The sequence below is a fragment of the Antedon bifida genome, chromosome 5, assembly GCF_963402885.1.
Source record: "Antedon bifida chromosome 5, ecAntBifi1.1, whole genome shotgun sequence".
Taxonomy (NCBI): Eukaryota; Metazoa; Echinodermata; class Crinoidea; order Comatulida; family Antedonidae; genus Antedon; species Antedon bifida.
The window spans coordinates 7,946,560-7,962,718 of record NC_136230.1 but is presented as its reverse complement, the minus strand read 5'-3'; the positions used below and the strand labels follow the sequence as shown (position 1 = coordinate 7,962,718).

The 16,159-nt window shown below is 32.0% G+C and overlaps 1 protein-coding gene across 1 annotated transcript in view; it reads left to right on the top strand.

Annotated features, from left to right (window-relative positions):
- The window catches only part of LOC144843279 (protein unc-80 homolog), an 85,201-nt gene that overhangs the window by 4,117 nt on the left and 64,925 nt on the right, over positions 1-16,159 (top strand). The window contains exons 3-4 of the mRNA XM_078700074.1: positions 374-2,870; positions 4,237-4,422. Of these exons, the coding sequence (XP_078556200.1) occupies positions 374-2,870; positions 4,237-4,422 (2,683 nt within the window). The remainder of the gene's footprint in view (positions 1-373; positions 2,871-4,236; positions 4,423-16,159) is intronic.

The window sequence follows — 16,159 nt, the reverse complement described above, 5'->3', positions numbered from 1 at the left end:
TTCATTTTTTAAGTAATTATGTTGCGATTATGAAATCTCATGGTCAAATTTTGATTGAACAGCTAATTTGCCTTATAACAAACTATTAAATGATGAGTTAATAATGATGTAAATGTCCTTAATATCGACAGAAAAATAGAGAGATAGATTATGTTTAAAAAAAAATTGTGAGTTATATGATGATTAGATATATGTTGCATTAATAATGAAAGAACAATTTTGATCTAGGCATAAATTTATTTTTTTTATTTCAATAGTGAAAATAAATTTACCAGATAGGTCAATTAATATTGTGTTTAAATTTGTGATTAAGGGATGTAAATATTATTTACTATTAATTATTTTATCCATTATACCATTTTTGTCTTTATAGTCTTTTGAAAGAGTGTTTGTAGAGAACAAACTTCATGGTTTGTCTCCCAGCCTGTCAGATGCAATCAGCAGCATACCAAGATGGCAACTTATACAAGCAGCCTTTCCACATGTGGTCCACTGCTGTGCTGCTCTTCTCAACAATCGAGCCAAGCTTGGACATATGGACAAACTCGGAAATGCCGAGACAAAGCTTCTTCACACGCTTCAATGGATTCTACTAGAAGCTCCAAAAGAATGTCTTTTAGAAATGAGCCAAGAGGAACCAGCTGATACTGAACCAATTTGTGAACCACAGTATTCTCTGGATTCTTTACAATTGTTTGTTTACATGTTTGCTCCACTAATATACAGTGTCAAAGAAAGTGATTTAACATTTCGTCTGGCTAATGGACTCAGACTTTGGCAACCTCTATGGGAACATAGACAACCAGATATTCCTAGCTTCATGGCTGTAGTGAAACCTAAAAGGAACATTGTCAGAGCACGCCGCCATAGTTCTTTGCGCAATGGTGATGGCTTGCAGGAAGATATTAAGCAGTGTAATGACTTGTCAGTTAGTGGAGTTGCGCCATTGGCTAATATGACTGATGTATGCGACCCTTCAAAAGGTCCAGATTCAAAACCTGTAAATATTTGTTCTGTGTGTCATAGTTCTATCAAAGATAATTCATGTGCTTGCAAAAACAATCAAGTAAAATCAAATTTAGATGAGTGTTCTACTGGTTTACATAGTACACATTCTAGTTTAACTAGATTTAGTGATGTAAGTCAAGCAACCTTTTTTGATGTTGCTGTTCTTCGATGTCTCTTTAGTCCAAATTGGAATGATGAAGGCATTCAGTGGGCTTTAACTTACCTACTTACACGCCTTCAAGAAATTACTGATGAGAAAATTGCCTCAGAACGTGTTCGCCATCGTAGTTGTTCTTTACCTGTACCTCAAATTATGGTTTCTATGGTAGCACCTGTCAGTAATGTTACTAAGAAGTTATCACTTCCAGCATTTATTCGAACAGAGGTTGAAACAAGAGAAAGTAGAAAAACCTTGCCAAGTAACAAAAAGCAGAAGACTACAGGTCCTCAGTTAAGACGTATTGGTCATGGTTCATTAGGGAGACCAATGTACCCAGTACCACGTCTTGTGGAGACCTATGAAAATGTGTCAGAAGAAGATACTGAGAGAAGTCTTCCTAATGTTCCATCTACTGGGGCAGAACCAATTATAAAGTATAAATCTGAAGGAGATGAGCAAGAACCTGTAGTGCTAAGAACTAGGAAAAGATCAAGAAGACCACCAGCACTGTCACCACCATGCATCCGGTGTCCACCAGTTTTAGAGACAGAAGAGAAAAGTGAAAAACCAATTGAAGGAGAAAACAATTCAGAGGTCCCTATTGTTAAAACTGATATTAACTCTGGGGCTCAAGTAGGTTTACCAGCATTCTCAGTGTCCACTCCTACAGTTATAGAACCACCTAAGTTTGGAAGTGGCGAGTGTAGAGTACAAGAAATACAAAACCCTTTTCTAAAAAATCTACAACTTACCAAATCAAAGAGTTTTGATTCAAGTAAGGTTAAACCATTTAAATTTAAAATAGATGTCATAAAAAGACATACTCTACCTCCTTTGGACAGCACAGAAAACCGTTTATCAACAAGTAGCAGCAGCTCGGGTGAAATTCCAATTATTAGAAATGGTGGAGTTGGTGCCGAGAGAGAAGTTAAACTATTTATACCAACAGTGAAAACACATTTTGAACCTCTACACCGACTTCAGAGATCTAAACCAATCTTAGAAGAACCAGCTAGTATAACAGTTGAATCTGAAATCCAAGAAGCCGTTACTGAATCTGTTGCTCCTTTTGAATTGGAAGAAGTTCCAGCTATCTCTCTTGCTGTTCCAATTCCAGAGATCAGACCAACTTTAGAACTTCCACCAAATGAAACAAATGACAATGAAGTACCATCCATTCCTGATACCAATAAACGGGATACAAATGCTGAACCTCCTGTAGAACCAGCAACTTCACTTCTTTCACTACCACCAACAATTCCAAGGAGTTCTTCAGATTCATTTGTGGATTACTACCGACCTCAAGAGGTTGAAGAACATTGTGAAGCTCCAGGTTCAACCTACTACATCCAAGAGAATGGACAGATGAACTACAGTGTGATATTAAGAGCACTTCACACTGTCATCACCAAAGAGACAAATGCAAAAATCTGTGACGTTTCATTACATATAATTGATACATTGCTTAACTTTAGTGTTATGGATACTAAATCTGAAAAGACCAATCAAAAGAGTTCAACAATACCAAAGATCCGAGTGGAAGGGGGGAAAGCTAAGCTGGAAGATAAGACTGCAGCAGGGATTGAGGAAATAGGTTCAGAGGATATGAATGTGCATAATCTAGTGATGGAGACATTGGTGTGTGTATTTCGAGCACTTGGTTGTAAACATGGGTGTGGAGAAGGCCTACGTGGTCAAGCAGGTATTTATTGAAGTTTCTCTTAATAATTATCATAGGCATAAACATCAGTTCAAATTTATAGACAACCGCACCACTCCATTTGCACTGGGCAGCTACAGGATCAGATTTAATTGGGTCAGATCCATTGTGTTTCAAACTACGTCCCTTACTATTTGTTTACTTTTTCTCTCAAACCATTGTCACTTAGAATGAGCTGGGCCCAAATATTAGTTCATAAATTATTTGATATGAATGTTCCAATGTATTAATCTCGTTTGTGTTTAATTTTTTAGTCGAACGTAGCCAGGTTAAGAATAATATTATTTCCGATACTGTGTGTACTAGTACAGGTGCACCACAAGGTACCGTATTGGCAACTTTTTTGTTTACTCTGTACATGTCAGAATTTAGGTCGGTATCCTCGAGTTGTCCAATGATAAAATTTGCGGATGACTTTGGCTATGGTTGAACTTATTAATAGCGACGATTCTTCTCTATACCTTTCTGAGATTATTCGATTTACCGATTACTGTGGAAACAATTTTCTTAAACTAAACACATAAAAAAGAAATGGGGATTGATTTTCGAAAAACATATAAGTCTGACTGTATGGACCTGGTATACATTAAAGGAAAGGAATTAGAGATTGTTAACAATTATAAGTATCTTGGAGTGGTGTTCGGCTATAAGCTTAAATGGGTGGATCATGTTGACCATATAGTTAAGAACTTTAATACTGTTTCAGGAAACTCATTTCATTTTTGGTAGAGCAGGATATATGTCAGTGATGTTATCTATTTGAGGATATTGTATGTTGGGCTGGGCTGGGAATATCAGTAAGGGGGATAAAGACCGAATTGAGACGGTGCTGGGTAGAGCAGGGAAAATAATTGGTTTGTCTGTGTAAACGCTTGACTCTTTCAGTCTACAGCGAACGGCTTGCCGGTGTGTTCCATGCCATATTGGAAGACATCAATCATCTTCTCCATGGCGACATTATCGGCTCCATTATAATTAGGAGTGGTAGGATGAGGATGATGAATGCGCAGACGGACCGTTACCAGTACTCGTTCTACCCAGCTGGGATACAAAATTATAACAAAAGATTTGTTAGATAGTTCTTTTTTCCTTTATGTTTATTTAAGGCAAGCCAAGATATGAGCACAGTAATTTCCATTATATTGGATAATAAAAGGAATCTGTATCTGTCTGTATGTAAATCCTGCTCCTGAATTTACCTTGAGAGCTGGCATAAGTCAGCTGGTCCTTACATGTATTTACACTTATCAATCGCCGTCCAGAGACATCCCAAATTGCAAGTGTAATGGTGGCAGTGAATAATGATGAAAAATGAATAACAAACTTTTATTTAATATCTTTTGATAAGGTAACATTTTGAGACAACAAGGCCAAAACTGCTTGAATCGCATGTATAAGATTGATGCGAGACAATTTCGTCGTTATCTACGTTATATCATCAGTACACATCCATTGGACAGTATCATCGACTTCCTCCACGCGTTCCTTGGATTCTGCGTTGACCCAAAGCCAAAACCATTAGTTTTTCGACCAGGTAAGATTATTTTTTTTATATATATATTGTGTTGTCTGTTTGGAATTTCCTTTCCTATCCTTTTCTGAGGTTCAGATCCCAAGTTCATGGTAATTTATCCTGGTTTAATAAAATGTACTTTGTTCAATTTTGGTAGAATATGCTTGTATGCTGAATTTATTTGTCAATAAGTGTAAATAACCTTGGTATTTTTCACATACAGTATAGTAGTGCATCACAATTTAAAATTAAATTTTGTGGCCTACAGTTTTCTTAACATCAAGCTCCTGTGGGCCTACATATTCAAAGCTCTAGTGGTATGCAATTAATATATACCCCCTAGGTAAACCAAAACACCCTCCCACCTTGTAACGGCCAGGTAGTGTCGCTACCTGGAAAGAACACAAATTGCTAAGTACTGGTATCTTGATGGCTAAGTGCCTCTCTCGTTGTTTACAGGCTAGAGAAGAGACCTCAACAATCTCCCAATGACATTGGCTAATTAACCATTGGTAGTCTACTTGTCACTGATCTGTCACATGCTCTCTATCCACTTGTATCTCCTGCTGGCTAATTCTTTCTATCTAATAGTCTTACCATGAATAAATAGTTCTCCATGATTTGATAAACATTTTTGTTCATCTTCATTTCTTCTTATGTAAAAATATAATGTAGGCAAAAAATATAAAATGGATGGAGTAGATTATTATTATTAATATGTAATATTATGATACAATAAATGAATGATTTGGTATAGTCGGTCCAGTCGGTCATACATTTAAATTTGTTTTTCTTTGTAAATTAAAAAGGGTTATAATTCACATTTAGATTATTGGTTGATGGAATTACATCTATTACAACAATGAAGAATATTATGCTTTAACTGAATTGCATTACCTTTCCTTACAATTGACTAATTTAATTTTGTCTAGACCAAAAAACCAGTGTTAATTCCAACGTAATCTGCACTAGAATTGTTTTTCCTTGTTTAGGTGGCTTTCATTATAATGAATCTAATATAGCTGGGGATGTAAACAGCCTGTATGGCATATAGATGAGGGTACGCATCAAGGATGTAATTATGCTGGGCTAATGTGACAGGCAGTGTAATACCCACTGTCATTTTCCTAAAGACCAATTTACATAGACGAGCGGTAATGGTAAGCGGAAAACAGAGTAGCTTGTCCCACATCTGCTCTCCGTTTTGTGTAAATGGTCATATGGAATAACATAGATTCTATATTTGTATTACCATTACCACTCGTCTGTGCAAATGGCCTTAAAGCTTATGCTTTCCACCCAGCCTAATTTCAAAGAAATGTTTTCATGAAACGTTAGGATATTTGAAAGTACTGGTTTTATTTTGTTTTCCCATCGACTCATTCTCTAGACTCTAATTGAATCTATGATATTGTAATTAGCAGCTTAAAACAATTAACTATTATTACGCACATTATACACAAATTGTCTATGGAATTTAACATCCGAATGTCATTCAATTTATATCATACAGTCACATTACGTAGGCAACTCACAAAATGGATAATTGACAATTATTATGGACATGTAATTATTTCCGAATTAGACACTTTCCTTTGAAAAAGTAGTAGTAAAAATGAATTTTGTTCATGTTTTGATACTAGCTATATTTGGTATCTTTATTAAAAAATACAAAGGCAGCACAAGTGCTGAAATGATCTTTTCTTCCACAAAAAAAGAGAATACAAAATTACACAATTAAATAATTCCAATGTGGTCTATTCACAACAAACTATGACATTTGTAAGATCATATATACCACTATTTCTTTAGATACAATGAAGTTTTGTTCATGTTTTTCCCTGACTTCCTAACACATGTTGGTGGATGCAGATCCTGATATGCCTATCCATCATTATCACATCAGTATGCATCTTTATTGATGTGCTCTTTTATCCTGTTCTTTTGTACCTCATAGTTATTTCTTATATCTTATTTATTTGACTTGCTCATTCCTTTAATAATATTCTAAAATGCAATTTGTTGACATAACAAATATAACAATGATAGACATCTCAATTATAACCTGTAGAAAACCTATACATAGTATTATACTATATTACTCTATTCTACACGTAACTTGTATTTTTATGATAGTAGTTTACATGTCAACGTATTTTTTATGCTAATATATGGTGGTTATAGTATATCTTTGCAATATGCATATCTCTGAAAAGTGAAGTTGTCAAATATTTCAATGCAAGAAATGTGTATTTGATTGAGTGATTTATGCAAATAGTAACATCTAAAGCATATTTCATATAACAAAATAAATAAGAAATATTCATACTGAAAAATTAAATAAAACTCTCGAATCATCGTGTTTCCATGAAAATTCCCATTAAGTCATTTTCAGAACAAGCGTAAAGACGACGAAGTAACAGTAATGTTAATCTACGAACCAATCAGCGTTGCGAATGTCGTGCTTCTGATGACCCTGATTTGGTTTGCAGACATGTGTGTCACATTTCTCTTTTTTCGTCATAGTATATTCTTACCATTTTATTGGTTGATTTTGTATCACATGGCGTGTATCATTTGGATCCATCCTCATGATTGGCCTACTGTAGCCTTTGACATTTAATTTAATACAAAAGCGGCGAAATAATCAAATATCAATTTACTTTAGAACAGTACGTGTGTTACAATTGTTTTTTGGTTAAAGATTTTGCAACTTGTAATGCAAAAGGACGTCAAATTAAGCTCTGCCCTTCATTTCACCATTTTTAGGCCTTGGGCCCCCACCCCACTGGGAGATAGAGATTTGTTTTTTTATTGAAAGATGAATTTGTGTAAAATATTTTTTTAAATCATCTTTAAATTAGACTGGAGAAATTCTACAATAAGACCTAAAATCAAAGTAACCTTGATTTAAGAGATATTACAGTATCACTGCGATTAAACATGTGTGATACTTAATTTTCAAGTGTTTAGAACAAAAGCTATTGTCAACACTCTAAAAAAAACGCCAACTGTTCTTTAATTGATTTCATTGTATTCAATACTGATTTCTAATCCTACAGATGATAATGTGGTTCTACTGTATATATATACATATAATTAAGGGGCAAATGTTGGTAAATCGTGCCTACCTTTTAAAATTTGTACTCAATGGTATAAAAAGATATTGGCATAGACATTAAAGTCGCACTTTGCAAATAAATATTTGTTATTTTAATGATTATTTACACTTTACAGTAGAATCTTCCTGTGAACCGAACAGAGAATGATATGTTTTAACAATGTGGTCCTATTTAGAGGACACCTTCATTAAGGGGTTCCCTAGAGGTTTTAATGTAATTGTAATACATTATTATAATTGTAAATAGTAATTCATAGTGATTTAATTTATTTACAGACAGTTCAATATAATTGATGACATCAATATTAAATAATTATATTTATATTAAAGATTTACAAAATGATCTTTTGTTATTAATCATTGGCAGTATGCTCGATTAAACATCTAGATATGTTGCGTTCAATGCAATGAAGTATGCATTATAGATGTAGCAAAGTATTAGGAGAAACACTCGGCCGCGTTAAAATCTATATCCAAACGACGCATTAAAGTTACCATAAGTAGCAGTCGTTCCGCGAATCCTGTGCTTAAGTCATTTCACGAGAAGTGACGAATCAACTGTCCAGTTAACACTACCGGGCGTCCTTAATGACCGTTATTATGTTCCCGTTAGTTACACATGAATGCAAATGACGGTTCACTGATGCGTGACAGCTTGTCATGATTATTCCTATGAGAGGGTATAGTAGTAGTACAAAGCTGTAAAATTCTTTTTTTCCTTTTATTTTATTACTATTTTATCCTTTTTTTATCTTTTTTTTTATCCTTCATGATCACTATCTTTTTTAAAATCAATATTGATGTTTAGAAAAAGAATTACCAGTGTATATATCATATATTTATAATTAAATTCTTTCAAAGTTATGAGCTACAATAATGGTACGATCCATAACGGAGAGTATGTATGTACAGCATACTAATTAAGACATTTTATATATATTTAATTGTATGTATTGATTTCTTTATCTTTCTAAAGCATGTATAGAAGATTTCAGAAATAAAGTTAATTTATTTATTGATTTTATATTTTAATGTACATTAAAAATTAGCTTTGGCTTTATGCTTTTAATTCATAAAATATAAATTGCATGTCGTAAGTTGATATTCTCTTTAAAGATTTCCAGCATGAAAGCTTTCCTTCTTATTCTTTTTTGCTTATTTTATTTGTATCTCCATTGAGATCCAACCAACCAATAATACCCGAAGCTTTGTCGTTATTTTAGTAATGTGTCTTAGGATTTATACATCATATAAAAATTGTATAACATAACGTTAAACATTGGGTAATCTTTTAAATTAAGTTTAAAAACCAAACTATATTTATATTCAAATATTATAATAATATAAACAATAATTTTGTCACGTTCAAAATCAACAATATAGTTTGATAGTTTTAAAATGATGTTTGTTGCAATTATTACTATATGATATTACCATTTATCATTAGGCTTGTTTCTGTAAAATTCTAATTTTGTAAATTTAAATGAACATGGAAACATTATTATCATGATATTAAATGATGCGTTATGATCTTTCCAAAGTGATTTGATGATCTCATCAATCAATGTCGATTCTAAATAGATGAATAATTAACTAGCAAAAAATAGGATATATTCACAACAGCATGCTTTTGGATATTTTTACTGATGTTCACATAGATTAGTAAATCTCTAATAAATTAAGGATATTTACATTAGAATTTTGTTTGACATGCAAAACTTAATAATAATAATAATAATAACAATACTAAGGAGCCCCAGTATGATTTAGTAAATTTACAGACAATTTTCAATTATTGTAATTACAATTTACAGTATGAAGTGATTTTAAGATTAATTTGATTACTAAATACGAAATGGAAGTCAAATTTGCTGGTAATGTGATTTGAATTGTTTTTACAGTATAAGCAGATAAATTATAATTAGTCTATGTACAGAAATTGATAACATAAAATATTCATGTGTAAAGTACATTGTTCAGGATAGGAGTGTTTCTGGTGTGATAACATTTAACTGGTTAAATTTGCTTTAATAAATGAACTCAATTTTCTTTGAAATTAATGGTTAAATTCAATTCTCAAGTACAGTTAAAAACACAATTTTCTTGCTTATTGGAACTTTTGAATGCAGAACAAGTTAATATCTGACTAACTAAAACTAATATTAGTTTGATCTCGAGGTAAAAAAATGTTAACTTTATTCTGATACATCTGCAAAAATATGGAAAAATAAAATGATTCCCTACTACTGTATTGAAATTTAAACTCAGCAGAAGTCTTGGTCAGTTTCTTCAATTGAATTGAAATAAAACTATCCAATCTAATCTCACCTACACCTCCTTGTAGTCTCCTTTCATACACTAATGCATACTTTATGACAATCCTACTTTAATCTTGATGAGCTAATTTTTTTCTGTTTAACTCATGACAGTTTCTTGAAATTTTGAATTCTATGATCAAAACGTTGATGTTGATTCAATAAACAATATTTTCAAACATTCAGTGGGGTTGACATGCACTTGAAGGAGAAATAACCCAAATATACTTAATGTTGTCACAACAATCTGTAGCAGCTAGCCTAAAGTTCTGACTACACTATCAAACTGTATGTGACAACAAAATGTGATGTGCCCATATATGGACATGATGATGTCATATTACTACCATATTTGGGCACATCCCACTAGTTTGATAGTGCAGACAGAGCTTTAGAAGTTTTGTATTTTTGAAATATATATATGAAAGCACATTTCACACTGCAAACGAGACATGACTGTATAAAAACTAGTTCCCGCACCATGCCTAGCCACCACACCTGACATTCACCATACTTCTGTGATAGTGCTTTCCTACACTTTGTTATGCACGATAAATTTGTAGAATACCTACGCAAGGTATAAATATGTTGGAAGCTAAGTATCCAGTGTTACTGGTATATCAGTGTATTTGTTAGCAGGCCATTCATGTTGTGATTAAATTCTGAATGAAGCTGTTTTGTACTCAAGAATAATCATAATCATACTATATTATATATAACATTTATTTCATGGTTTTTTTTATATTGTAACTAAACAAATTACAATGATAAATGCTTTGGGCAATATGAATTTTGATTAAAAACTCAATTTCATTCATACATGTTTCACAATAATGTAGTTGATTATCTCCGTTTGTTTTTTTTATCTTTTTCTATATGTATTCTTTTTTAATCATGTATTGGAAAATAAAATACAATAAAACCCCTAATAAGGGGACACCTTTTGGACACAAGAAGTGCCACTGAATAAGGGTTTGGCCGTAGTGCTAAAATATATATTCCCCCTCATTTGTTTTACGGAAAATGTCCCCTTAATAGGAGTTTTATTATGTTGTTTAAAAATACTTGGTATTTAATAATGATTTTGTTTGAAATAACTAGCAAAATATCAATTAGACTATTTCTTTGTAAGGAGGTAGGCTATATTAAAAGAAATAGCTCATTATTTCACAACACTTTCGTTTCACTGCATTTGAAAAATAAGTAGCGTTATGTATAGATGCTTATTTTATGATCAGTCTGAGAAATTTTATACATGGAGGTATATCCATTAAACTATACTTTTCTACAGTTGGCAATAAATTAAAGAAGGCCAATTGCATTACAGTACAATACATTCATACTAATTAGATGGTTGAATACAGCATACCTAATTATTGCATGTACAAAGCATCTAATACAAAGATACGGCAATTGTCAAAATGAATATATTCTAGCAATATTGTGTAGTAAGGAATTGCATGCCTAAAATTGTAAAATAAATGTATTTATTATGGTCCTAAAGCTTAACTGGAAACTGTTGAAATTCAGATTAGGCCGTCCTTAATGGAACCACGGCAGCCAGCAGTGCAGTATCTACCAGATCAGCACACCTGGAGACGATTCACTACTCTTTTCGAATAGTGTACCAGGTTCTTTAACATGCATTATACACTGGAGTAACGGCTTTACATCATATCCGAAGTGTGAGAAAGTATGAATTCATCACTATCTGGTAGAACCCCTCCTTTGGGACATTCCTATTTAGGCACACTTCAATGTGAAAGAAACGAGATGCAATATATGTTTTAACACTAAGAAACCCCTGTTCAGAGGACACTTTGTTTATCCGGAAGGTTTTTTCCCAATTGTGGTTCTATTATACTTAAAAAAGTTAAGCCATTGGTCCAATTTACACCAGACATGCTCTACACTATTCGAATAGGGATTTTTTTCTTGGAGTATTGATTGTGGTTGACACTACTTTCTGACGTGTTTGTTCTAGGGTTTTATTGACAAATTTATTCCATTTCTTTAATCTTTTTGACACTTCCAGGGTTGTCTTCTTGCTTCTTTTCTACATGTTATTGGTTCCATTTTATCCATATGATTTCTTGTAGTGGAACATAATACACAAGCATTATCTTCTTTTTAAAAGGAATCATCTTTATTTTATTTCTGATTAATTAATTAATATACATTTTAGATTTTGTCAAAATGACATTTTTGTTGAACAAATACATTTTTTGAAGAAGAAATAAATGTTTTTATTGATTGATTTGAAAATCCCAACCAGGTAGCATATTCGTTCAATTGCTAATTGATAATAAATATATAATGTGACCTTTCAGTACTGTATGATAAAACATTTTGTTAATCGTTTTAAAAATAAAAGATTTTTTAACATTTGTCAAACTTTAGTAGGCTTATTGCCATTTAAAATGTCTTGATTTTAAGGAGATTTTAACAATCTCCTTTATCAACCTATATGATTAAAAACGTTTAAACCAAATTAATTTTCGTTCATTCCGTTATAATATTGATTATAAATAAAACACCTGCAGTGCTTTCCATTTTTTAATTTAGAAATAATTATTATTATTCATATTAAATGGTATGGTTAAAGAGTCCATTCACACTTAAGATTTCTATCGGCTCAGCTGGGTGCTATGGATTTTCTGAAAGAGTATCCATGTTACATAAGCGATAACATAAAGTCCAGATGAGGCTATGGGCACAGTGAACTGTGCACCTAAATTTAAAATTGTTTTGAATATAAATTTTAGATAAAAGAAATTTAAGTATACAGTAATTAGGCTTTCTTGTGTTTCTTTGGTTTAGCTCCTGCTCACTGTAAGTCATTTTTTGTTAAACTCTTTTCCTGTAAAGTCAAATATTAGGTTGCCAAAATGACAAATAAAAAATGCCAGACATAATTTAAAAAATGTTTTAAAACAATTTTTATTTTTGTTACAGACCATGTCTGTGAACTTTTAGACATGCTCGACCATATATCCCTTTCCTATCTGCACGATGAACTGCACTTTTATCAACAGACAGAACCAGATGCATGGTTGACTGTGCTAATAGTAAAATGTACATTAGATTCATTGTCAACCATTCCAATAGAAAATAATTTACTATGTGTAAATGGTCAATCATGCCGATTGTCAATTAAAAAATTATATACATTTTTTTTTGTCACTATCATATTACTTTAAAAAAAATTGTTTTCAATATTATGTGATCCTTTATGCATGCCCTCTTACAATATCATACTGCCTTATGACAGGTAATAATATTTTGTAGTTTGTCATTGATAGTCTGTTAATTGCCATGGTAACAATAAATGATGACTACACAGAGCATCAGCTTGTTAAGCTATTTTGTTTGCTTCAACTCTCAGCATGATTTCAGTTAAATACTGTCGAGTGGTGTCAAAGTGTCCCACATTCATAGCAATATAGACATTCTAATATCAAAATATTGTATATATTTTTCTTATTAACTATAGATATAAGATTCAAGATTCAATTTTATTTCGCCAATTAAAATGGAAATAATATTTATTTATTTATTTTAAAAGAGAGAGAGAGTCAACCAAGACGAATATCATAGATGATGATGATATAAGATATTATTTAAAATACAATACAAATACATTGTCACAAGCATATACCGGTGTTGATAATAAAGTTCTTTGATCTATTGGTATTGTACTTTGGTAAAGGAAATTCAGTGACTGATCTCAATTGGTATGGAACAAGGTGGAAGTAGGTTGTGGAGAATATGACTGGGGGTTTTTGGAAATATTCCTAAGCAAAGGAATATATTTTTTTTTAATTGTATGTACGCATAGTTGTATGCATACATTGCTATTCACTACCTTACTATACACAAAGACTGGACTAAAGTGAAATAGACCCTACACATTGTCTTGTGATTCTAAAATGAGCCATAAAATATTTTTCATATCAAAATTTATACTGATATTGGATCTGGCAACACCAACCCAAGTGCACGAAACATCTTGTAATGGAAGTACATATACCCTAAGGCTACGGAACCTAATTACTGAATAAATACCATTATTAAGGGTATGAAACAAGACCAAAATTGTTCTGGCATTTATTCTAGTACACCTTTATTGCAATAAGTACTGTGCATACTACACTTTAATAGGAAATGCATCGCTCGAAATTACAATCTGTACTACTGCCGTGAAATACATTACTGTTAAAGTGCTGACACACCCTAGGGTCAGAGGCAGAATTACTGAATAAATATTACTATTAACTGTATGAAATCAAGACCAAACTTGTTATGGCATCATTTAATGTTTAGTGCAATACACTATTATTTGAAATGAACAAAATGCTAAAAATTACATTTACTAGATGTGAAAACATTATTTAAAAACTACGATACTGTATTAGGTAAACACATTAACCACAAAGTGCAAATGCTATTAACATTGTGTATTATAATTGGGAATGGTGATATGCAGTGTTTATACATTGTCTGTTTGATTGGGTCATCTGCTCGGGAAGTGAATTTTACGACCTTAATGGTCATAACACGATGCACTGTCTACCCTGAAGATAAAAATGGATAAAGCCACATGAAACAAAATTGTTAGTTTCACGTCCTTTGGTGGTTTTACTAGTTTATTGTATCAACATGGGAATGATAGTTTAAACGTCCAGTTGTCATTTACATACTTTTAGGAATGCTTAAATACATGCAGTTTTGATGGATAATTAGGATTAACTCTTGAAATTTTACTGCTGAGCACTACAAACCTTATAGTGTATCACATAATATTTTCAAAATGTTTACAAAAAGCTGAATATTCAATTGGTAAACATTAAAATGGAGAAAAAAATAATTGTCATACAAAATCAACAAATCAAATGGAATTATAATATCAGACATATAATTAGATAAAACCAAGTTCTGATTGGATAAGAAATCTGAATTATATCAAACAAACATTTTTTGATCCACTATTTCAGAATTCAAATTTGCATTTTCAATTGAACGCAAATAACATTGTATTGATATTGTAAGTATACATCTCAGTCGTAAAATGGCAACGTGATAATTAACCAATTCAACTATAATGTGTACCTACTTACCAGCCTGTGCGTTAAAGTATTTCATACTTGAGATTTTAGTGTCAAAGTCTGCTGTTAAAGTGAATTCAGCATGTTTTGACACATTACTGCACAGGTATTTTATTTTTAACAGATAATGTGGGGGTGGTGTTCTTTTTTTTATTGAAATAATTATTATTTTCTGCAAAATAACACCCTTTATTTTTAAATTTGCCTTTTTTCAAAATTTTCAGAAATAAAAAAAACAGAAACTGACCCTACTAGGTTTTCTCAAGTTGCATTGGACAAATTTTTATAAGACTTATTTAAGCTTATTTTAATAGATAAAGCTTCAAATAAATCCTAAAGTGCCTCTTATTTTCTGTGTACTAAATAATTGATGTACATCCATTAAACCAAAAAGAGAATTTATAATCATCATTAATTTATAAATCAAAACCAGTTTAGGCTTTCAAAATTTTTAACAAGTCTGCCTGTAGCATTACGTTTAAATCAAATGAATTGGATAATATCGGCATCATCGTCAATATTAATCCGTCTTAATGCCGGCGGCAGGTGGTCGATGCGTCTCCCTCGGGAAAGTTGATGGATTCAATGTAAAGATAACTAGGATATTGATACCATGTATGAATCAGGATTTGTTATGTAGTGTTCAGACAGTCGCATTTGATTTGATCAAAAGGCCTTGTAAAGGGGTTGTGACGAAGAGGTTGAAATAGTAAATTTTAAAAGTGGTATTTTGATAGAAAAATATCACTGTAAAGAAAAATAATTGGGGGTATCAGAGATTGAATTTAACATTTACGCTTAGGAGATAAACGCTTATAAAATTCGCGAATCTTGATTGGTAGATTGGTGGATAATTTTTAAAGTTAAATTTTGCTTGTGGATACAAAATTAAATTTCTAGCCCTACATAAGTTTATACCAAATTTTAACACAAAGAAAAACAAAAGTCAGAATATACCTCCATTTTTAATAACTAGTAAAATACAACAATATAATTTAAATATCCACATAATGTAATTATAATAATCAATTTAAGTAGTTGTATTCATTTATTACAACAGCTGTAACCAACTACTAATGACAGTTAGAGGATGTACAGACTTTAAGCCAGATTTTGTTATCTGCAAATGTATTATTAACTCACTGTGGGCTCAAGATTATTTTGCATTGCAAATTGTCATTTAAAATTCAGCCGTAAGGTAAGGCTGGAACATAACA